The following is a 24,557-nucleotide window of genomic DNA, read 5'->3' on the forward strand; positions in this document are numbered from 1 at the left end:
TATGCCCCTTTCCGATGGCAACCATTTCTCCCGTGCTTGCCGCGCATGCATGCATGGTAATTATCGTACGACAATAATTAATCGAGCCAGCAGAGATCTGCACCACAGCAGGCAGAAAGCGGTCGGGTCGCTCTCCTGCGAAGAACGGGCCACTGCATTGATGAATTGATTATCGACCCGGCCGGGATGGGTCCGATCGACAGGTCCCGGCGATCGCGCTCACAACCCCCAGCGTGATCTGATTGACCATGATGAGCACAAGGTTGGTGCAGCATAGGTGCAGCAGGCACACGGTACGCTGGTGCAGGTTTTGTTCGATTTACGTGGACAGTAGATTCCGTTTTTGCTACTGCACAGTCCCAGCAATACAATGACATTGATGGAGTTTTTTTTTTCCTGCGAGAAATCGACAAAACATACGCAAACGGGCAAATTGTTTTAGCATTACAGCAAGCTGTCTAACATTTTGCTGCATATTTAATTTCCTCGCGCACAGCATAAGCATGTCTAATTACTATCGCACACAAACACACGCACAACAAACGCAAAACTAGCTTGTCACAGGGACGTTAACGAGAAAACAATGCAAATAAAGCTGTTAGCGCACAGACATTTTACGAGCCCCTATTTGCCGGGCATGCAGAACTTCAGCCATTTCCCTTTTTTGCAGCCCACTGGCATCCAGCATTCCAGCAGACAAACGGCGACAAACCACATGCGAAAATGGGCTAAAACGTCCGGAACCGATGTGCGCGCGCTGCCACTGCCCACGGTTTCCGATTAAGATTGCTTCCAACGAGCGCGCGCACACACACACACACACACACGCAAAAACGCCACGATCCCGGGTCCGGGGGATGGGAACTAATGAGAAAAACATTATGCCAACCCGTCGCCGTCACCTCGCCCGCGGTTTGCTGTGCTGTGATAATGTGCTCCATAAAGTACGGATCTAAACGATGTTGCTACACAAACGAGCGGGACTCACGGCGTCACAGCCAGAGGGGCCATTAGCGGGGCCGCGCTTAGAGTCTGGACAATCTGCTGCTGCTGCCGCTCTGCCAGCACCGTTTGACACGCTCGAAACAAGCGTTGCGGCCGGCCACGGCCCAATGTCTGACCGGTCTAACCCTCCCCCCCGATCCACTGTTCTCCTCCTTCTCGGGTGTTGCAGTGGACAGCGTGGAGCGACCACCCCACACAGCACAGCGACAGTGACAGCTTTTCTCTCCGATTTTATTAGTCAAAACCTCCATTAGACGGTAATGGCCATTATGGATCGCCATTACTACCGCTCCGGTCCGCGGAGTCACAACGGGTCGGCAACTGGACAGCTGATTTTGCCATACGACCGTGATGGGACGGCTCTTTATGTGTCGGGAGCAACAGGCACCTCACTGGAAGGGCATTTTTGGGGTGGAAAATGTGGTTTATCGCCGTAGCCTTAACAGTGGTCTGGGACGGCCGTGCCCGAAATTTCGTCGCCCCGGGACCACACCCACCACTTGCGGCTTAATGGCTTAACGATCCTCGATCGATGGAGATCGTCGCACCTTCGGTGCACCAGGTTCGTCGCCTATATCCGTAACGGCCCGACCCGGTGGTAATCATAATCTGTTTCACCCCTCCAAAACCAAACTCAAAAAAAAAAAAAAAAGATTAAAGCCAAGATTCGATCGTCACCTCTTCCGCGATTGTGACACCCCGTCCCGCACTACCTCTCCTATGCTGTCCTTCCACTAGTTTCACCCTGCGTTCGGTCGATCACGTCCTGTCTAGCGCGCTCTCTCTCCCTCGCTCTCTCTTTATTCGCTCTTGCTGTTGAAGCAAGCATACACACACACACACACCGCCTGGGGATGGCGATGAGGTACGGGCGCAGCATGATCGCGATCGGCGCATCTAGACCCGAAGGTACGCGCGCCGCGGCTTAGTCTGCTGTGAGATCCCGCAGCGTTTGGTCGATCTGTTTTTCTTGCCCTTTGCTTCGGATCGTTTGCACGGGATTGGTGAGTCTCTGGAGTCTCTGAAGGACCATCTGGCGTGTGTGTGTGTGTGTGCGTGCGTGACAGTGCGTGGCCTCCGAACCGTTTAGCAAGGACCTCGTGGCAGGAAGTGCGTAACGATCCTTTCGCAGTGAATGAGCGCGTTTCGTTTGTGTCACCACAAAAAAAAACGGTGCCTTGTGTTAAAGCAAGCTTCCCAGTGAGTGGAGCCAGCAGACAGATTGCGTGCAGTTTGGCGAAAATCGTTTCCTTTGCCGTGTCAGGTGGCGCGCCGTGTTGTAACGGGCTCCTTACGAGTTCGGGCCAAAATTGTTGTGCAGCGACGCTGCGCAAGGTTGCGCTAGTTGCCCAAAACTCGCCCAACCACGCGACACACGCTTCCCGCTAACGGTTTCCGTTCGGGTTTGCGCGCCGTCCGGTAATTTCTGGTCCGCTGCAACCGGACCGCATGTCCATTTTCGGACCACTCCGGTCCGAATTTGGCAAATCGTCGCTCGAAATCCCATATGTTCCCCCATGGGCTCCCGTCGTCAGCGCGGTAACACGTACGCGCTGGAGCTTGTGTGTGTGTGTGTGCGTTTGTCTCGGTGTGTGTGTGTGCTGTGCGGGGACGGACAGACAAAGGGGGCGGGGGCAGTCTGGGGGCCTGGAGAACCGCTTTTCCTTCGCCCCACCGTCCCCAAGACCGCCTTTTGCGCCTGGTTTGTGTGTACGCGAGGCGCGAGCGCGCGCGCAGCCTCCGCGCGGCGAGCGTGCACTGCCCACACGCGTTTTTTATTTTTATTATTTCCCCGTCATTCCGCTTTGCTTCGCTTTTGAAAACCGCCTACGCGCCACAATTCCGAAGCTCCGGGGCTAACACTCAGCCCTGCCGCCAACCGCCAACGACCGCGGTGCCCACACTGCTCTCTCTCTCTCTCTCCCTCTCTCTCTGTCGGGTGCAGCTTCTTTTCGCACCGTCCTCCATTCTACACCCGTTTGTTGTCGGGCTTTGATTGCTCGATCCCGCGATCCAGCGTGTGTGAGTGTGTCTGACGGGGGGAGGGGGGTTGTTTTTTTATATATGTATATCGCTTTTCCATCCCCTCCCTGCTCTTCCTTTTTGTTGCCCTTTTGTCATAGCGCGAGGACGGGAACACGGGGCCCTGTTTAGCGTTTTTGGATGGGAATTCCTGTTCCCGGCCCTGAGCGGTAAGCTTTTTCCTCCCCCGGGGCGGACCGGGGACGGCCAGGGAACGGGTGGGCCCTGTGCAGAGGATGCCGAGGCCCATCAGTTCCACCTCGGGACGTCGGGACCAGCAGGGACAGTGAAAAGGTGTGCCCAGGAAGAGACACGATCGTAATGTCGCTCAAGACTCATCTAGTTCGTCGCCTTCGTCGTAACGCTCGGAAGACAAACGGCGCGCGAACGATCACCGATCGGCATCGGGATGGGGTGGGCAAAAGAACACCTTAGATGCACATGTTGGTCGTCGCGGCAGCATCGTTGGGAGTGTGGATGGGACAACAAACAACTGGGGGGAAAAAGGGAACGAAACGAGCAAGAAAGTGAGAATCGAAGCATCAAACAATTAATAAAACGTGTCCACAATGCAACGGCTCGGGTTGGGTGTTTTCGCAGACGGAACCCGTGCACAGATGGCGCAACAGAGAGCGCAAGTTAAGTGCATGGATTTTGGAAGTTCGTCCCACCAATTTTGAAGAAAAAAAAAAAAGCAAAAACTGCAACAACTCCAGCCCGGTTATCCACCTTGTTGCTTAACACGGCGCTTTCGTCTGCTTACCGACGAGACTGCTACCGGCCCTGAACTGTCGCGTTTACTTGAAAAGTGATCCAGCAACAATCATGTAGTGCCGCTTTTGTAGTGCATGTGAAATTGCAATGAACATTTCAATCAAGCTCTTCCCGTTTTGTGTGCGCGAGTGATCCTTCTGTTTTTTTTTGCGAGCTGAACCGGCCTGTGAGTGTTATCGTACTGATTTTCCCTTTCTCTTCTTGTCTCTGCTTCCCTGCGGCAGTAAAGGAGCAAAATGAAATCAACCCTGCCGATGGCAGGGCTGTTGCTGCTGCTGGCACTGTTCGCGTTCGTGCAGCAAGTGCAACCGCTGTCGATTGACCCGGGTAAGTACACGAGCACCCATGCACCCCTGGCGGTGCTATCAATTAGTCGTAAATAATCCATTCCAGCTGCTGCCGTCCATAAATCGTCGAATTTCGAACCGAACTGGGACGCACTGAGAGTATAGAATAACAAAAGCAACGAAGCGAAGTACCCCGCCGCAAGCAGCCAAAAATGGGCAGTGGACCAGATTTACAACCAGCAGTGTCTTGTGGCCAGAAGTTTTGTGCCCAAAACGCCATTCTCTGTCGCCCCGGATCGCCCACACCGGTTGGCTCTGCTGCACGATACACATACTGGGGTTTGCAGATTGGATGCTTGATGGTGCCGGTTTTTTTTGTTGGTTCGTTCGATTGGTCCAGAACCCTTTTGGTTTCTCTCGCTCGAAACCCTCGATCGAGGAGGTGCGCGCAATGAAGTAATGCTTCATAAATCTTCCACCCGTTGCACACACGCACACAGAGCATTGGCTGCAACCTACACTGGACGCCACAGTACGGCGCCCACGTCTGCGACAAGCGATTGCGCGATCGCGCTATTGATTGATTTATTTAAATTAATTTCTTATATGGGGCGCCAGAAACTGTGTGTGTGTGTGTTTTTTTTTTTGGTCACTAATTACAGTGTTGAGAAGTCGCGAGACACTTTGCAACATACGTGGTGCGGAATGATTTACATTTTTTTGTTTTTTTTGCTTCCCCTTTTTTTTCCTTCTCTGATGTAGTTGCGTCGACTGAGCTGGAAGAATACATTAAGGATGATTTCCTAATATCGCTCCGCCACATTAGGTAAGCGATCGGCACATTAATTGATTTACAGTGAAACCTTGGTTAAGAGATATTTCTGCAACAGAGAGAGAGAGAGAGAGAGAGTCAACTAGACAGAGTAGGAGATCTTTCAAGTAGGAGCACTAAAGTTAGAATGACATGTATTAGAGGAAATATACTTCAGAAACGGCAAAAATGAACTGAAGTAAACAATTTTAAGTGTTTTCCAACCAGTTTCGGTAATTTCAAAATATGTTGTAATGATATAAATGCTCAAAATTATTCTTCCTATTACCCTTAAATGTTGTTGAATGGACATAATTCAATCCAACAGTCAACTAAAGAATACAATATTAGATATCAAACCACATAAGAGATAGTTTCAATAGGGGGGCAGTTTTATTTAAACGTTTGATCGATTGGTCTCTTATCCAAGCTTCACTGTAATTGTTTTTTTTTTTCTTCAAACACGCCACTACAATGGCATTTCGAATGTTTACCACACTCCACACAGACCGCGGCGAAAGTTTAGAATCACCATCGAGGCACTGTTTATGATCGATTTCCCTGAATCGAAGAACAAATTTTCCTTCTATCTCGATCGCAAAAACAAGCGAGGTAAGCAAATGGGTCTACTGTGGCCGCCCCTAATCGAAAACCGATAAATCAATCGCTTTTAACGGCCATCCATTTCCCTTCCCCCCACCCATTGCCCATCGATCAGTGACCATCGACATCACCACCCACTCGAAGGTGTACTCGAAGAACCTCATCCTGAGCGAGCTGAACGAGTCGACCACGATCAAGTCGCTGGCGTTCGCGTTCCACCAGAGCGCGATCACCGTGTACATGAACTGTAAACAGTCCTCGACCGAGGAGCTGGACGTGAACCTGTCGAAGCTGTTTGCGGGCAGCGACGAGCCGACGGTCAAGCTGGTAATTGCTCATCTGCCTCACGATCAGCGTTCGCGACAGTGATTGATAGGGATTTGCTTTCCTACTTTCCTTTTCCGTAGTTCCGCGAGCGCAAGTATCCCCTGTTCCTGGATTCCGACCTGGACAAGGCGCTGAGCCGTGCCAGCTGTCAGAAGATACTGCGCCGCAACGGCAACCACATCCCGTCGCGCCAGAAGCAGACGGTGGAAAAGATGCTCAAGAACAAAGTGCAAGGTGAGAGCGCTGGAGAGTTTGGGTAAACTTGTCCCTGAAAAAGCGATTTGCTAATCGAGTCGGTGTTGCAGGTGAGCTTATACCGGAGCGCAACAAGAAGCGTGACATCCGGAACTGGCACCACACGGCGGAAAAGTACAAGGAAGCGTTCCACACCGACTTCTCGGCAAACCGTGGCGACATCCCGATCATTCACGGTGATTGTGATGGTAAGTTGGTAGCGGTAGGCCCATTGCAGAGTTATCCCAAGACACAGTTTTCAACACTTTTTGTGATTTCGATCATGGCAGAGAACATTCTGAAGCTTCTCGGCGAGCTGATGAAGCTGGTGAAGGAGCTGAAGGAAGAGGTGAAGGGACAGCGGCATGAGATCAACTACTTGCGGGGGCTGATCGAGAACTGTGCCGGTTGTCAGCAGGCGCAACCGTTGCGCGAAAACTGCCAGTACAGCAATCCGTGCTTCCCAGGTGAGTTATGGCAGTACCCCAGGTCCTGGTGAGGATCTACTAAACCACCTGATTTCCCGCAACGTTGCAGGCGTGCAGTGCTATGATACGTCCACTGGTATGCGCTGTGGTCACTGTCCGCGTGGATACGTCGGCGATGGCCGAAACTGTCGTCCGGGTCAGACCTGTGCGGACCAGCCATGCTTCAAGTTAGTAGCACTCCTTTCAAACTAACTCCCACTACGCTCTATCGCTGACTAACAGACATCCAAACGATCCGGTGTTGTCTTGCTCCTCTCCTTCCAGTGGTGTCCAGTGTTATGACACGGTCGAGGGTGCCCAGTGCGGTCCCTGCCCGGCGGGATACGAGGGCGACGGTAAGCACTGCCGGTTTCGGGACGCCTGCGAAGACAAACCGTGCGCACCAGGTAGGAAGTAATAGTCAAGTCAAGCTCCCCGCCTTACCACAACCCCCTCCAAACCCACTCACTTTAACCCGACGCCTGACGAGACGCGACGAGTCGGGTCGTCGCCACGGAGGGTCCCAGTAGCGTACGATAGCATGCGGGCTGCTACGGGGCTTCTCCAATCATTTCTCCATTGCTCCCTCACAAAAGAAAAACCCCAACAACAAACCCTTCTTATACAAAGCCCCGTGTGTCGCCGTGTGTGAACAAACCAACAGTTGTGAATGTAAAACGGTGTTCCCATAATATATAACACGCTCCCCAGGGGTGGAACAAAAAGTTTGGGGAAAGCGTTGTCCACACATACCGCCGGCTGATATATACATATACATATACATATACAGTGTTAAATGAATTTCACATATTTTTACATGTTTTTTATCACCATTTTTCTTACCACGTTTGATCCTGTGCCTGGCAGGGTGCGCCAAATGTACTTAACCTTAAGCTTCACTAGCAAACCAGCTGATATTTACGATACGCAATAATAAAACTGATATCTCATCGTCGTACGTCGTAAGTTTGGCCTGATTGGATGGAACTTGTTGGATGACTGCGGTGCGATTCGTGTCTTCCGTTTGAGCTGTGGCAGGGTATATAACATTCGCTTCATAATCTTTTATCAACCATTTCCGAAACAGTTGTAACAGAACCATGCGAGGGGGGTTTGGGTATTGGGAAACATCTTTGCATGCTTGAGATTATACCATTTTTCTATCGTACCATTTATCATGTTGACTACTGCCTTTTAACTGATTGTGAGTATTCATCGGCGATCGGTTTCGGTCCTGGATCAGTGCTCCAACGAAAGATCTTGTAATGTAAGCAATGGTAGTGTGAGCGCCGAAGATCGTGTCGATGCGAAAGTGTGAATCACCAAACCAAAATCATTTGCGCCTAACCCATTGACAAATTGTGTAACCTGTTCCCGAATTCGATCGTTAAACTTCGTCTCCCACACATTACTTGACTGTTCCTCCCTTCGCCCTCCAAAATTAAGGTGTACATTGCAGTAGATTAGATCAGCATCCGTTCTTCCGCTGCGGTGCCTGTCCGGCCGGTTTCACTGGCAACGGTACTGCCTGTCACGATCTGGACGAGGTAGGTTATGCTGTGAGACTCCATCTTCTTTGCTTGCTTTGCTGATACGACCCCGGAAAAAGGGTGTCTCCAGCCGAGGCCAAAAGAAGACCGTCTTCTGCCAACTCATACGCCTACTGCTAGAATGCACTTTCAATACCTTTGCATCTGTAATTTCTCACGCATGACTTCTCCCTACCGCCCGTTTTGTAAAGTGTGATCTGGTGGAGCCGTGCGATGTGCGTGTACGCTGTACCAACACTGCGCCCGGGTTCCGGTGCGACCCGTGCCCCAGCGGTTACGTCGGCATACACTACGAGGGGCTGACGGCAACGTCGTTCGACGGTTCGATGCAACGCCAGCGGTGCACGGATCGGAACGAGTGTGCGGACGGGTCGGCCCGCTGTGGAGCGAACATGGTCTGCCACAATACGGAAGGTTCGTACGACTGTCAGTGTAAGGCGGGCTTTATCCGCAACTCGTCGCGCGAATGTTTGCCATCCGATCGGATGTGTCTGGATGGGACGATCTGTGACCAGAACGCGGTGTGCAAGCATGCCGGCAACAATAAGTACAGGTAGGGATTCTGGAGGAAGATTTCCAGGGTTCAAGTAAGGCTCCAAAGACCACTTTTTTTTTGACAGATGTAAGTGTAAGGTAGGCTGGGCGGGTGATGGATTCCTGTGCGGCTCGGACAAGGATCTGGACGGGTGGCCCGACGCCAACCTGCAGTGTAACGATGAGAAGTGTCGCGCTGACAACTGTGTCAACATTCCCAACTCGGGCCAGGAAGATGCGGACCGGGACGGTATTGGTGATGCGTGCGATCCCGACGCAGACAACGATGGAATTCTGAACAATCCGGTAGGACTGAATGACTCAGGCGGAGAAATTAAGTGTCAGCTCCAGTCCAGATTTTGCTAACTTCCCTTTCTCTATAAATGAAGGATAATTGCCCGCTGGTGCATAATCCGGACCAGCTGGATAGCGATGTCGATGGGGGCGATAAGCAGGGCGATGCGTGCGATAACTGTCCCACGGTATCGAACGTCGACCAGAACGACGTCGATAAGGATGGGATGGGCGATGCCTGCGATCCGGACATTGATAATGATGGTATTCGCAACGAGGACGATAACTGTCCCAAGGTGGCCAACTTCAACCAGCTCGATACGGATGGCGATCGGGTCGGGGATGTGTGCGACAACTGTCCGATGATTCCCAACCCAAATCAGGTGAGTGTCTGATTAGAAGAATCTAAATTAAATTGATTCTCACTCTCTGTTCCCTTTTTTTTATCCCACAGCTCGATTCCGACAACGATCTTATCGGTGATGCGTGCGACAGTGATGTCGATCGCGATCGGGACGGTATTCAGGACAGTCGCGACAACTGCCCGAAGTTGGCCAACTCCGACCAGCTCGACACCGACGGTGATGGGCGGGGAGATCTGTGCGATACCGATGCGGATAATGATGGTATCCTGAACCACGAGGATAACTGCCCGATCGTGTTCAATCCCGACCAGACGGATGCGAACAGTAAGTCGGCAAGAAATTGATTGCACCCGATGTGGCACCCGCTCGCAGCGACATATACTTACAAAACACTTCTTTCCAGATGACGGCATCGGTGACATCTGCGAGGAAGACTTCGATCTGGATCTGATCCCGAACTATCTCGACAACTGTCCGAACAATTCGAAGATCTTCTCGACCGACTTCCGCACGTACCAGACGGTGGTGCTGGACCCGGAAGGCGACTCGCAGATCGATCCGAACTGGGTGATCTACAACAAGGGTGCGGAAATTGTCCAGACACAAAACAGCGATCCGGGGCTGGCGGTTGGGTAAGTTCAGTGCTCAGTTTGTAGGGCTTGCGCGGAGGATCGCTTTGATCGAGATTGTTTAATTGCTTTTGCTCCCATCCCATCATCTCGTGCCTGTCCCGCAAATGCAGCTACGACGCGTTCGGTGGCGTTGACTTCGAGGGCACCTTCTTCGTCGACACGGAAATCGATGACGATTACGTCGGGTTCATCTTCAGCTACCAGGACAACCACAAGTTCTACGCCGTCATGTGGAAGAAGAACATCCAGACGTACTGGCAGGCGACCCCGTTCCGTGCGTCGGCCGAGCCGGGCATACAGCTGAAGCTGATCAACAGCGCGACCGGACCGGGCGAGATGCTGCGCAACAGTCTGTGGCACACGGGCGACACCAAGGGCCAGGTGAAGCTGCTCTGGAAGGACCCGCGCAACGTCGGCTGGACCGAACGGACGGCGTACCGCTGGCTGTTGCTGCACCGGCCGAAGATCGGACTGATCCGGTTGCGCATCTTCGACGGCGACCAGATGGTGGCCGATTCGGGCAACATCTTCGACACCACGCTCAAGGGTGGCCGGCTGGGTGTGTTCTGCTTCTCGCAGGAGATGATCATCTGGTCCGATCTGGTGTACCGCTGCAATGGTAAGTTCGGTCGACTGGCGAACGTGCGTCCGAGAGTAATGCTTTTCCATTTTCGTTTGCCTCACTACAGATAACGTACCGGAGGCGATTTACCGCGAGCTGCCTCCGAATTTGCAGCGCGAGGTACAGGTTGACCATCGGGCTTAGGCCGGCACTCCATCGGGTGATCGTCAGCAGAGTTAATGTTAGGTGTACAACTAAATGTAGCGCTTACAGTATATACAACACCAATCTGCTTCGTATAATCAGGCCCTGTTTCCACTCCTTACTATTACTATTCCCTTGTTGTCGCTACCTCAGTTCTATGTCAGTAAGACACTATTCAGTACGTAATAGGCACTAATGCGAACCAATAAAGCGTGTGATCTTCCTTCGCACAGCGATGGAGGATGAAACAAAACTTCTATACAGCATTTGTGATCCTTCCATTTCATGGATACGTCCACCGAATCGTGGATTTATTGCGTACATAGCCGCTACATACAGAGTATTTCAGACCGTGAGTAGTGTAATTGTAAGTTGTAACACTATCTTATGCTATAAAATGGAGCAAACATCCTACATTCTCTCCCTCAACAATAACACGAAACAGACTTCACTCCATGCTACTAATGCTCCTACACCCTCATCGTCAGATGACTGCCGCAGCTTTTCTCGTGTGTCGTCTTTAGTAGTTTTTTAGTGTGTTTCTTGCGCACGTTAAAGACACCGTACACCACCGGGTTCATGCAGCTGTTCGTGCTGGCGAACAGAAACAGTCCCTTCTGTATTCGTTGGTCCACATTTTTGGCCGACTCCTTGTCGAGCCAGTACCTGCAAAACGAGACGGGAAGGAACAGCATGCTCTAAACATTGGAAAGAATTTCTCCTGGATGACTCTATCACTTACCATAGTGACATGACGTAGTAGGGCGTCCAGCAGACGACGAACACGATCACGATCATTATGGTCATCCGTAGCGTCTTTCGCTTCGCTCGCCCAAGCACATCTATCGACGAGCGGCGAAAGCTCTCTGCAAAATAGGGCATAAGGTGAATCTATTGCGCGTGGTTGGAGAGTCGATAAAGGAAGGAGTTCCCTTTTACCTAAATTGCGTGGATTGGTACGACTAAATATTTCGTAGTAGATAGACCCGTAGCAGTAGAGGATCACAATCAGCGGGAAGGTGTACATCAGGCACATTACCAGCACGTTGTAGATGATCTGGTAGATTTCCTCCTCAAAGTAGTGGTACGTTACGCACTGCTGGTATCCCGTAATGTTTGGATGTCCTTCCAGGTGAAAGATAAACGCCTGAAATCGCAAAACAAAATGGAACCGCACTGTTTGAGCAACTGGCATTGATCGGTTCTTAGCAGCAACAAAAACCATACCTGAGGTAAACTGCACAGTCCGGACATTATCCAGGCCGCTGCTATCATCAGCACGGCCCGATGTTCGTGCACTTTCAGCGGTTTCAGCACAGCAAAGTATCTGAGAAAAAAAAGGGCAAAGTCTGGCCATTAGCCGGGGACGATCGGTAAAACGCACTGTCTCAGATGGCACGTACCGGTCCACCGATATGCAGATCAGAATGAAGCTGGACAGATACAGCCCGAAGGTGCGGAAGAACGCCATCACGCGACACATCAAGTCACCGGCCGTCCATCTAACCGTGTACGCCCACCCAATCTCCAGTGGCATCATCAGAAAGGTGACCTAGGGTGCAGTGAAAGAATGGGTGTTAAAGAATCGATTCTCCAAAACATCGCCACAGGTTCCGTATGCCTCCAACCGCAAACCAACCAGCAGATCTGCAATCGCTAGATGCGCCAACATGATATTGATCCGCGACGAGGCGCGCACCTTCCGCTGGGCCAGTATGCTGAGCACCGTAAGGTTGCCCGTGGCCGAAAACACCATCAGTGTACTGTAATGGGGATGCAATAAAAAAAAGGCACAAAACGACGTTAGCGGCAGAACAGCCTGAGACACCCTGGCCACCGACGCTTACGTGTACACCATGATCGATAGGATGTGACCGGAGTTGAAGCGCATATCGATCGGCATCTCGTAGTACTCCTCGCCGGCCGTTTCGTTCGCATAGTACGACCAGTCGGCCAAATTCCGATGGTCCTCGATGCGCTGGTTGATGTGGGCGGCCATTGTGTTGGGCATTGTTCTGGCTGGCAGGCTGGCAAACCGGACTTGCGGCTTGCGGCTAACTGTATCGAAGGGTTGCTCGGTGCTAAGCTAATCCATCTAGCACGATCGGTCCTGCTGTCAGTAGTGCACGTGTTTCGTTAACCACCAGGCGGACACTTTTGTATGGCATTCTTTCCTTAGAATGATAACTGAACGCGCTAAGAGTAGTTCACAGTCTATTACGAGATTCTTCCCGTGCTCACAAATCGCTGCCCTGCCCCAACCACTGTGTGCCACTAACGTTCCTCCCCCAACGGCATCGACCGTCTCAGGTTGCCTCTTTTGTGTGGTGCCCTCGGAGTTCGGAGAGATTCGTCGGCCAGATAACTCCTGCCGACTTCTTGTAGAGACACACTCGTGAGTGCTCCAAAACAGCACCTTCACAATCCTAGCCCCAACACGACACAACCTCACACACTCACCGCGAACACACAAACGCAACCCGCAGAGTCAATGTCGCAGTTCACACGGGCACACCACTGTACCGAGGCTTCGGCAAGCAATGTATGCTCGATTGTCCCCTCCCCCCGGACCCGGACATGGTTTTGATCTGCCACCAATAAATAATGCTACACACCACCACCACCACCACCCTCCGGTCGGTCACTGTTGTTGTGATGTGCGACCGCGGTAGGAACACTCACTGAGCGCGTGCCAAACAACTCATAGTCCAGGTCTACTCTGTCCATGGGGCGTGCTGCCACCGTCGCCACCGCCACATGCATGCATTGGATGTACGGAGAGGGCTGGGAAGGGGGGGGGTGTATACGGATGAGATAGATCCTTCGGCTGTACGATGATTAGCAACTGATCGCGCACCCTAATGCGTTTGCAGGGCGGACGGACTGATAGGGACCGATGTGGGAAGAGACCTCTAACGCGCCTGCACTAATACACAAGTAAGCAAACCAACAAAAAAAACTGTACAATAACAGCAAACACACTCACACATTACACAAACACCGATCGTATCAAATCTTCCACCAACGAGCGAACGCATCCGGAAGTGAGCAACTGTGGTGGTTGATTTTTCACTATTTTTGTGAGTGAATTCCCGAATTCACGATCGCAACCACCTGCCAGAGGTACAACAGTTGAAGCCACACCGCGATGATGGTTGATGTAGGTACGGCCGATGTACTGCTACTGCCGCGCGGGTTCCCTGAGCACCACCACCACACCGGTCCGTTCTCGTGCGCTCGCGAGCGCTCAATCGATTAGTGCCGTGCCGGGCGGTACGGCCACCACACGGTCGCGGGGTGATCGCGTCCAATTCCCTCCTCCCACAGCGAACGAACGATCGCGGCAGCACCACCGAGGCTGCGGCACGAGAAACGGTGTAGATAGACTGCCCGCACTAAGGCTAGCCGGCCGACTGGGTCGAACCGTTGTGCGGGCTTGTGTCGCCATTGGGTCGCCATCGGACGGACGCGGTTATCAGCGGTAATGCGTTTACCACCGATCGAGCGAGCGGAGCAGCCGAACTAACGTACCGCAGCCAACCACACCCAAGCGCGCCCTCGGCTCGGCTGTCGTATCAACTAGGACAACACAGTCGGCAAATGCCCGGCCCCGGAGCTTGAAGCCACATTTGCTTAGGTGAGATGAGGAACTCGCGCTGTTATCTTGTTCCCCGTTTTAAATTCATTCGGAAGCATCCAGCAATGGAAACGCGGAACGCAGACACACGTAATTTCCTTGTTTTAAAGCACAGCACCACGCACCACTGCTGGCCACCAATATGGAAACAGAGACAATAACAGTCGTTTTTTTTATTTGCACTTTTGCGTCCCAGAAAACAGAAGAAGTATAACAAAGTCGTAGTATATAGAACACGTTTCCTTAGCTCGGGCGATGCGAGAGGGAAAAAAACGGCCAACACACGCTATCCCGTAGCGCGAAAGGGATGAATGATAAGGGAGGTAAGGATTGGGTGGGGATGGGAGATACCTAAACTACGCAAAGAGTATAACAATCACCTTCCCGAATGTGCACACACCACCGGTTGTAAATCTATGTACAGGAGAGAGAGAGAGAAAAAAAAAAAGAAAAAAACCTACCTAACAGAATGAGTCTGACTTTGACTTGGTTACTTAACTAGCCTAGTATCATTATACTTATGTAGCTTTAAACACGGGCGTGTTTGCTTTTTTGTTTGTTTCTTGCCTACTCCAGTCATTCGTTGAACATTTTCATTGAAAGAAAACCCAAAACAGAAAGCTCAGTACCAACCAGTATTGCAGTCACATCGCAACCGATCGCGAGAGCGACCGGCGACGATCGTGAAGAAAAACCTAGCGCCCTGTCACCGCTTTGTCACCCGCCCCATAACCGTACCGTAAGGAAATCTAACCAAACAAAAACAAAACAAAAACCTGCCGCAACAAAACGGGGAGTATAATGTAAAAAAAAACACGCACACACACGATCAACGCAATTCAAAACAAACAAACAAAAAAACCCTTTCCTAAACGGTTTGCTCGCTTCTCGTGCCCCGTCGTCGTGAATATCAATCTTGCTGCTGCTGCTGCTGCACTATCTTGGTTCTGCTCTAGCCTTCTGCTTACAATTGCACATTAACCCCCAACCATTCTCTGGTTTGCTTTCATTTCCCTCCAAAATGGTTATACTATCAGCACATACACTCTGTCTCTCTCTCTCACACACACGCACACACACACATTCACGCACATAGTTGCGAATGGCAAGAGGGATGTGGGTGGGTTTTGGAATTAGGCATTTTCCGGCTCGCGCTTCGTCTCGATCTTGACCATCTCGCAGCCCTTGTCGGGCGCGTGCGTCATCTCGCCCGGGCAGCAGCTTAGATTGTTGTTGTTGAACATTGCGACGTCGCTGTCCAGTTGCAGCGACGACGACGGGTCGTGGACACTCGTGGGCGCATGGAAGTATATGTCCGCTACCGTAACGGTGCCATCCGCCGAGCTGCCCGTAACATGACGCTGCTGCTGCTGCGCTTGTACTTGATGGTTTTGTTGATGCTGCTGTTGCTGCTGCATGTATCCGACGTCTGCAGGTACGGTACCACTACCACCACCACCATTCCTTGGACCGTGCAGCTGCCCATTGAGCGCATCCGGCGGTGTGGTCTGATCGGGCGCTTTGCGCGTACAGTAGCTGTTGGCGCTCGGTACCGTGTCCATGAGCAGACCGTCCGGATCGCCACCGTAGCCGGGCGGTCCGTTCAGCGATGACATTTGTACTAGCGGGTCGGCCCCCTCGTGGTCCACCGGTGGGCCCCCGATCGATGGCGCGAGGTGCGTCGTATCACACGAATCGGATGGGCTGTTGTTGGTGTTCATCATGTTTATCGGTGAGGTGATCGTCGACGAGGTATCGATAGTGTCGCCTAAAAAGGGTTACGCAACACAGTGAAACAGTGAAACCAAACACCATGGCAGCAGACGGCTCAACCATACCTCCGAGCAACATTTCCTGCAGCAAGCTATCGATGTGCGCGACGCCGAACATTTTGGCAAGCTCGATTTGCTGTATCATCTGCCACGTGATCGATTGGAGCACTGGCAGTAGCAGCAGAATCTCTCCGAACCTTCCTCTGTTGAAGAAGAAGAAAAAGGTTAGTTCTCCATTCAATTCATCATCCACGGTCCACGTCTCCGCTCACCTCGAATCGTACAGCTTGTCCGAGATGTAGTCCTCGAGGTTGTTTAGCACCTGATGCCTGAGCGATTTGATCTTGGCAGGTTCGTTCAATCCTTTCGCACCTGTTGGAAGAGAGGAAAGCAAATCACATCACCGCTAACGCCCCACGCCATAGAGTCCACTGCCCCCCCTCGGCGGAACGTACTTGGATCGAAGAATACCAGCGCCTTGATGCACGCCAGCTCGGAATCGTCGATCTGTATCTCCTTCATGGCACTGACGAGCTCGTCGATGATGCGGGCCCCGATGCGGGAGATGTCCAGATTGGGCGACATGTTCGCATCCGGGCACTGCTTGGTGATGATGCAGTTGTTCCCGAGCAGCAGCATGTCCTGCAGGTGCATCGACCGGCGGGACAGCCCGAGCAGCAGATGCTCGCCCGCGTGCGCCCGCAGCAGCGCGACCTGATCGTCCAGCTGCAGCTCGGCGAAGGCCGGTATCGATTTGGCCCACTCGACCAGTATCAGCAGCTGCTGCTTCATCGAGTCGCACACGTCGTTGATGCTGGCGAACCGCTTCGACGACAGGTCGGCCTCCTCCGCGTCGTTCGTTTCGTCCAGCGCCGCGCCGAAGTGGCGGCTAAAGTTTTCCGCCCGCAGCAGAAACTTCACCGACAGCCCGTTGATGGTGTTCTTATCGTCCGTGCTCGGCTTGCGGCAGCTGATGCGGTCCCGCTCGTTCTGGACCGCTGAGAAGGAAGAAAGAGAGAGAGAGGGAAGGGAATTATTATTATCAATCGCGTAAGATCCGGGAGCAGCAGACGGGTGAATGTGTGTCTATGTGCGTCCCGCGGACATCTCGTCCCTTTGCCCTTACCCTCTTTTTTCATGCCCGCTTTGAAGCATTTCTTCAGCCTACAGTACCGACACTGGTTGCGCTTGTCTTTGTCCACCACGCAGTTGCGTGAGAATCTGTACCAAACGAAGGGAGGGAAAGTGTAAGCGTAAGGGTGCTATTCCGGACGGTTCGCGTCGCTTCAGCTCACCTGCAGGAGTAGGTATGGTTTTTCCTTACGCTCCGGCGGAAAAAGCCCTTACATCCATCGCACGAGGCGGCACCGTAGTGTTTGCCCGTCGCACGATCGCAGCAGATAGCGCACACGTTGATTGCGCTGAAGCTGCCGCTATCGTTCGGCTGCAGGGGGCTCAGGCATGATTCATACGCCGTATCGGACGTATGGCTCGGGCTGTCGTGGCTTCCTGGAACAAGACAAAAAAAAGGCAGCGAAAAAAGAGTAAAATCGTTAGACACGGGAATCAAAGGGACCTTCGAGAACACCAAAGGCAAGATTGTGAGCGATCACCAACATCACACCGACATAACAACACCCTCTATATATATATGCTGCGATAGAGCATGGTACGTCTCCGCCCTCCCCACGGTTTGATGGGGGAAAGATATTCTTATCGCCCACAAGTCCGAGCGTCCGAGGGCCCTCCCCGACTACCGACAACGGCACAAACACAGCACACCTTCCGCACACCGCGACACCGCTGCTGGGCAGTTACAGCACAGCACAACACAACTTTTGCTCCGAAGCATCCCTCCTCCCCGCGCCTGCACCGCACACCCCTTACCTTTCGTTCGGTCGTTCAGCTCGCTGTACTCTATTCCGGCGTTAGACATTTTGGTCGTTGCAGCATATTGGCTCGCGAGCAGTGGTACACATTCTGTAAGAGGCAAAAACTGCATCATCATGCCGGGCCGGGACGGGGACTACTACCACAGACACCGAACGCGCGCGTGCGAGGACGGTTCGACGGTTCGGAGCGCGCACGATCGTCTGCGGCCGTCGTAGCCTCGTGCTGGGTGCAACAGCAGCAGCAGCGCCGTCGTCGTCGTCGTCGTCGTCGTCGTCGTGCTCTCACTTCGCGTTAGTGTTCGTACGCGGATACGCGATGCTGTCTGGCCGCCTAGAGATTATGTGCGCGACACATTGGGGCGCGCGGGGTGTGTGTGGTGAGCGATGATTTGCCGTCCGGCTACGCGCCCCGTTTCTCGCTACCCCGCGACAGAACCAACCCTCTCCAACACAGAGACACACACACACACACACACACACACACCAACACACGCTGCGAGATCCTGTGCGACGGTCGGTGGCTGCGGTGGATGGAAAATACCACACGGGCGGGATCAATACTTCGGTGGGTCGGAATCGGACGACCGAGAAAATCGACGACGCGTTAATCAGCAGCCGCGACGCTCGGCACTGTACTGAGCGATTACGCGGCGATGGCTTGTGCTTTTTTCGTTGCTGCCAGGAACTGCCACTCTTCTTCCATCACCTACCAATATCTCGAGCTTCTTTCAGCCTCATCTTTTCCACAGCGACCGGGAGGGAGGGGAAGAGTGATTGGTTGGCCCGTGGCAGCCGTGAGAAGCTTCGGTCTTATCTCTTATCTTTGTGTGTGTGTGTGTGTGTGTGTGTGTGTGTGTGTGTGTGTGTGTGTGTGTGTGTGTGTGTGTTATTTACTCCCATCCCCCGTCCCGGCAGGTTTGCCTGGACCTTAAGATGGACGCAAAAGTGTGTGTGTGTGTGTGTGTGTGTGTGTGTGTGTGTGTGTTTTTTTTTAATTGGTCAATCTTGTGTGCGTATGGTGCTTTTTTCTTGTCTTCTTCTTATCTTCCCCCCCTCTGTGGTGCTTCTCTAAAGTGCCCAAACATTATCGTTTACATAATGGGGACGTTTAACCTTGTGTAGCGAAGGATGTTAAATGTGGTGGGTGGGGGTGCGGGGGAGGGGGGCATAAGACAAACAGAACAATTGCACAGCCACACGCTAGCGGAGGAGCTTTAAGCAACTGTTCGTCAAACCGCAAGACATCTTCACGCTCTGCCCAGGCCACCACCGGCCAGCAGGCGCGGATAAAGCCCACGCAGATACAGGGGAGGGATGATCTCTGTGCAAGTGTGTGGCGGCTATGGTGACGAAGCAAACACATCTCGAGAGCAACCAGCCAATGGCTGCTTTTATTTTATTTTTGCCTCAATTGACAAAAGACAATCAAAGAACGTGATCTTCGCGGATCTTGGCCGTCCTCTCTCTCACTCGACGACTGCTAGAGACGGCAGCTCTCTCGTTCTCTCTCTTCCTTCTAACAAAGTACGACGCGCGATCGTGCCGCGAAGGCGTGTGATTTCATTCGCGTTTCATTGGAAAATTGAGCAGTGATCGTTAATGTTAGCGCGCCACCATCACCCTCTTCTCTCTGTCACGAACTCATACAGGGTGGTAAATGTTGTATTTCCGCAATCTACGAGCGAAGTTACTGCGGGGCTTGTCTTCGGAAAAAAACTCATTCCGTGCCTTCGGGTGCAGTTAATCAGACGCATCATAAATCCTCCCCCTGACACACACACGCACCCACACGCCTCCTCACACCCCCTCCCCCAAAGGGAGCACTTGATGTTTTCTTCCGCGGCGTTTTGTCACCTGTGCGCAAAGAAGAAGGCGCGCTCGCGCAGCAGGAATTAAAGCCTGGTGGTGGGCTACTAATCCCACCGCCCGGTAGCAATGACCGTGGCGGTGACGGTGACTCTCTATCGATAATTATCGGCTCCAGGCGGTATCACAAACCCTTCACCCCACTTCACACAATGCCAACAGAAATAGTGTGTATGTGTGTTTCTGGCATTCTCGTGTGCTTTCAGAGTTTAAAGCCCAAGAGGAGCATGGGGCCCTATCTTAAATATGTCTCTAGAGATAGAGGAATTTGTACAAAAATATGACACACGATCACTTATTAAAAAGTGTTTCCTTTTTTTTCTCTCTCTTTTCATCCAGGCCAAAACATTCGTGTCGTGTCTACACCTAAGTCTATATGGTCAAAAACGCACGTAAGTAACGTCAGCCAAGTACTACACGTTCTGTTCGCGCCCGGCTTGCGTTCTCCGCAGTCATATTTTGCTGCTGTTTTTGCGCTGCTGTTGCGCTGAGTTGGCGTAATTGTGTGTTTTGCGGTGGCAAAAACACAACCCCCTGTTAGAGTCACGCAGCACGGCGCAAACACGCCAACGACGCCATCCAGACAGCAATTTACTTACAGCAAAACGAAAAGAGTGAGTAGGACAGATCAAGGAAGGGATGGGGCGATTGACAAGGAGGGGGGGCAAAAAAACGCTATTCAAACAAACGCGCCTGTGATGCGGTATCCGTGCAGGCTGACGACTACTCTTCCGCTACCAACTGCGGTCGACGTAATTTCATCTACGAAGATCATCATTTCGCTTGCGCTTGTAGAGTTGACAGGGAAGGAACGGCGGTCGGTCCATCTATCCCGCTTCCTGATTCCTCGTTTCATTGCCAGGCAACTGTGTAAATGACAAAGCTTCCAGCTTGGGAGGATAATTGTCCGGCATAGTGTGTCCTCATCGTACCGGGTAGTTTGCCGGATGATCGCTACGATCGAACCGCCCTTTGTGTGCGTGTGTGTGTTCCTGTTTTGATGCCAGCCTTATCAGCCCTACACACTATTCCCACGCACACACACATGGAATGGCATTCGATGATAATGATGGGTCCGGTTGCAATTGCAATGGAAGCGATTCCTTCCATCGCGGGCCACAATCCGAAGGGGCAATCATTTTGCTGTCCCGGTCTCCCGTAATCGGGGGAGGTGGGCCAGTGGAGTTTTTGTTTTCATTCCCGCCATCTTCGATACCCGTCCACCACTCCAACGACCCCCCCCCCCCCGCCCCATTCTGGTTCGCATTCCACGATCGGTCTGCTGGGAATCGAACGCGTTGTTTACATGCCACACAGCCTCCGACAGCTGATACCACAAGAGCGAGAGAGGGAGAGAGAGAGATAGAGAGGGAAAAGGAGGCAGTAGCAGCAACAATAATCTCGGTCACTCGCGATCGGAAAATCGAGATCGACCACCTCGAGTAGACGATGGTGGTGGTGGGAGCCGATCATCACAACATCATCCACCACACCACTGCCACCGCAATGCGCGCCATGACACAACGATCGCGATGGCTGCAACTTTCTACACAAAACCCCGGACACTTTCCGCCGACGGAAGATTAAAGACACTCTCGGCAGCTGCATGGGGAAGGTGGTGATGGGATACAAACCTGCAGGGCAGGGCTTGTATGTGGTCGCACACCTGTAGCACACTACAATTACCTTAACAATACAGGTTCGGCACCTTCGATCGGGTATGTGTGGCGCACACTAAACAAACCCATCTGTGTGTGCTTCGGACCAAGCGGTACTGTTCTTCTCAAGCAACAGGTCTTTCTCTGTCTATCTCTTTTTCGCTCTTTCTCTGCCACTCTCTCTTTCTCTCTCTCTCTCGCTCTCTCGCTTACTCCGTTCAATCAATCGGTCAATTCGGCAGTGGATTTTACTTGTCGCTGTTTGCACACTCCTTCCCTTTCTCGGGATTTTAGTGAAGCACACCCTTCTACTCAAGGGGCCCTCTCACCCCTTGTCGTTGAGCGAGACGGTTGCACTCGCGGACGGATGGCAGGGGAGGACAGGGAGGTGGGGGCGCCTTATCAATATGCCTTCCCGTTCCAGAAAGATACGGCACAAACACGGCGACGACGACACACACGCACGGGACGGTGCGCGCGTTCCGCGACAATTGTGGCGATTGTGGGGCCCCGCGCCGAATCAAGCACCGAGCGCCGTGACGCGATGACACAACGCAGCACCGTACAACCACACAACACAACACCACCGTGCGACGACGACGACGACCACGACCCTGAGAGAAACGATCGAGATTTCCCTGTGCGTTTGTTCGCTTGTAGGTATGCGGACTGCACACTGGGGTTGTGCTCTCGCCGCCACCCAGCGACGACAACGACGACGACGACGATCCTCTCTGCACAGCGCCACACACAAACCCGCGATCCTCGATCGCCTTCCAGCGCACACAATGACCCGACCGATGATGGCACTGTGCGGAGCGCAGCGCTAGTTTACCTTACAGGTAGTCACATACACACACACACAAACACAAATAACACGAAACAGCACTAAACAATAAACAAAACTGCGCCACACTGGGCGAACTGGGACTACAAATATTTACAACAAAAATTACATAAAACAACCGACATCACTACAGTTATGTGCAATTAATTTTTGAGTGCATGTGTTGACAGCTGATTCTCACCAATGCGTGCGTAGATTGATTTCACGGTTGCTAGACGGTGGGCGGTGTGAGCCGTGGTGAATTTCCTTCCCGATGGAAGGGTGTGTACAGCGTGGTGAGATTGAGTGTGTGTTCCATTTCAAATTGTCAGTTGGCGGACGAGCGTATTCGTTTTGTGAATTATTTTTGCTGAGGAAATAGGGTTAGAATAGATTTTACTATTTCTGATGCGTTTGGAAATATTTGAGGGTGAGCTAAAATAATGAAAAACGAAGCCTTTCAACCAATCCACAGTTTTAACAAATCGAGATGTTTCTGTTTCCCGCGATGGTGCTTTCGGATAGGAGTTGACACAATTTTGAACAATTAAAATAGAATGCTTTGTTTTGTCGTTGTCGTACGCTAACAACGGAACAAACACCCGTGTGAACGTTTTAAGTCGTGCCCTATGCGTGTTGATATGCGAGTTTAGTCTTCTTCATCTTTTTTTGGCTCAACAACCGTTGTCGGTCAAGGCCTGCCTCTACCACTACTTGTGGCGTACGTATGGCGGCATGGTCCGTTTGGGAATTGAACCCATGATGGACATGTTGTAAAGTCGTCCGAGTTGACGACTGTACCACGAGACCGGTTTATGCGGTTTTATTGGCCGTTAGAGTCGATGAAGATTCATTTTTCGTTATTCATTCGATAGTGCGTTTCTTCTTCTTCTTTTTTTCTTCTTCTTTTTCTTCTACATTTTCTCTTCCTCCGTCTTCTTTTCTCTTATTCATTTTTCTTCTTATTCTGCTTCTTCTTCTTTTTTCTTCTTTCCTCTTCCTCCTCCTACTCCTCCTACTCCTCTTCATTCTTCTTCTTCTTCTTCTTCTTTTTTCTTCTTCTTTTCTTCTGCATTTTCTCTTCCTCCGTCTTCTTTTCTCTTATTCATTTTTCTTCTTATCCTGCTTCTTCTTCTTCTTCTTCTTCTTCTTCTTCTTCTTTTCTCTTCCTCCTCCTCCTCCTCCTTTTCTCTTATTCATTTTTCTTCTTCTTCATCTTCTTCTTCTTATTCTTTTTCTTCTTCTTCTTCTTCTTCTTCTTCTTCTTTTTCTTCTTCTTCTTCTTCTTCTCTTTTATTCATTGTCGTGTCAGCCTTTTTTGTGTGAACTGTCCTTCCTAATAGATTTGTTCACTGTAACTTTATTTTATTCACACCAATACAATCCGTTTGGAGTATTCAGAATCAATTTGGAAGGGAATTAATCCAAGCTCAATTACGTAGGGATGTCTTTCAATTACATCTTCCATGTCGTCGCTTCGAACAAAGGCTTGATAGACAAAGGCAAGGGAGTTGTCTGAGATGCTGTGCTTTGCAAAGAAATGCTATGGAACCGAACGCAGCCACTGGATGTTGCACGTTAAGACTTGATGTCACACCTTAGGAAATTTGTTGCGTTATCGACTACTTCCCGATCTTTAGTTCCCGTATGCGTAGCTGTTTGTCTCGTCATTACGAGAATTGTTTGGGTTTTTGCCATGAATCATCACATGTTCACCGCTCTGCGTAACGCATCTCGTATCAGTGTTATAAATAAAGCAATATTTAAATTCGCATTTCGTTCCAACCATCGAAACGTTGGAAAAAAAAGAAATAAAAAACCAAACATGCTTATAACCGAAACCATACTTTCGAACAGATATCTTTTTTTCTTATGGGTTTTTGTGCCGTTCTTTCACCTTCAACACATTAATTCTCACGCACAATGTCGCAACGGCCTGCTCCAGCCTGGAAGTCACTGACGGTCAAAGCGATAACATTACCAAATAATTGACCCCAAAAAACCATCGACATTTTGCGCCTTCCTGTGCCTCAGTGTGACTTCCGAGCGCCATAAACACTTCCCCCCCTTTCCGGCAAACACGCTCCCATTAGCATTGAATCGATGCCCTCGTATATTACCATACCCACGCCATACTGGCCAGCAGCAACAACAAAAATAGTAAAAAAAAATAAATAAGCCCACAACATACCCGGGACGGGTGCTGGTGATGGTGGTGGTCATCACATGAACGAT

At 51.4% G+C, this 24,557-nt stretch overlaps 3 protein-coding genes across 10 annotated transcripts; 1 reads left to right on the top strand and 2 right to left on the bottom strand.

Moving 5' to 3' along the window:
• Positions 1-1,908: 1,908 nt before the first annotated feature.
• Positions 1,909-10,924, top strand: LOC121590894 (cartilage oligomeric matrix protein). 2 transcript variants are annotated; one of them, XM_041911037.1, is made up of 18 exons: positions 1,909-2,009; positions 4,026-4,128; positions 4,851-4,914; positions 5,408-5,511; positions 5,618-5,829; positions 5,910-6,063; positions 6,135-6,272; positions 6,354-6,530; positions 6,601-6,718; positions 6,816-6,937; positions 7,977-8,077; positions 8,272-8,633; positions 8,701-8,920; positions 9,004-9,291; positions 9,363-9,597; positions 9,677-9,905; positions 10,016-10,524; positions 10,595-10,924. In XM_041911037.1, exons 2-18 carry the CDS (start codon positions 4,038-4,040, stop codon positions 10,669-10,671), a joined length of 3,201 nt encoding a protein of 1,066 aa, XP_041766971.1. In that variant the 5' UTR covers positions 1,909-2,009; positions 4,026-4,037; the 3' UTR covers positions 10,672-10,924. The 2 variants fall into 2 exon arrangements, with proteins under 2 accessions (XP_041766971.1, XP_041766972.1); XM_041911038.1 differs by having other exon boundaries at positions 1,930-2,009; positions 4,031-4,128.
• LOC121590896 (gonadotropin-releasing hormone II receptor) lies at positions 10,800-14,199 on the bottom strand. The gene is made up of 7 exons (XM_041911047.1): positions 12,519-14,199; positions 12,311-12,434; positions 12,075-12,223; positions 11,899-11,998; positions 11,611-11,818; positions 11,414-11,537; positions 10,800-11,337 (listed from the first exon to the last, which is right to left on the bottom strand). Exons 1-7 carry the CDS (start codon positions 12,680-12,682, stop codon positions 11,142-11,144), a joined length of 1,065 nt encoding a protein of 354 aa, XP_041766981.1. The 5' UTR covers positions 12,683-14,199; the 3' UTR covers positions 10,800-11,141.
• Positions 14,200-14,466: 267 nt separating this feature from the next.
• Positions 14,467-22,519, bottom strand: LOC121590895 (hepatocyte nuclear factor 4-gamma). Of its 7 annotated transcripts, none has more exons than XM_041911043.1 (8): positions 22,332-22,519; positions 17,968-18,060; positions 17,376-17,589; positions 17,207-17,301; positions 16,536-17,078; positions 16,353-16,452; positions 16,147-16,283; positions 14,467-16,076 (listed from the first exon to the last, which is right to left on the bottom strand). In XM_041911043.1, exons 2-8 carry the CDS (start codon positions 18,014-18,016, stop codon positions 15,442-15,444), a joined length of 1,773 nt encoding a protein of 590 aa, XP_041766977.1. In that variant the 5' UTR covers positions 18,017-18,060; positions 22,332-22,519; the 3' UTR covers positions 14,467-15,441. The 7 variants fall into 7 exon arrangements, with proteins under 7 accessions (XP_041766977.1, XP_041766980.1, XP_041766975.1 ...); XM_041911046.1 differs by lacking the exon at positions 22,332-22,519 and adding an exon at positions 22,253-22,271; XM_041911041.1 differs by lacking the exon at positions 22,332-22,519 and adding an exon at positions 21,826-22,116 and having other exon boundaries at positions 17,968-18,493.
• Between the last annotated feature and the right edge of the window lie 2,038 nt (positions 22,520-24,557).

This window comes from Anopheles merus, chromosome 2R (genome assembly GCF_017562075.2).
Source record: "Anopheles merus strain MAF chromosome 2R, AmerM5.1, whole genome shotgun sequence".
Classification (NCBI taxonomy): Eukaryota; Metazoa; Arthropoda; class Insecta; order Diptera; family Culicidae; genus Anopheles; species Anopheles merus.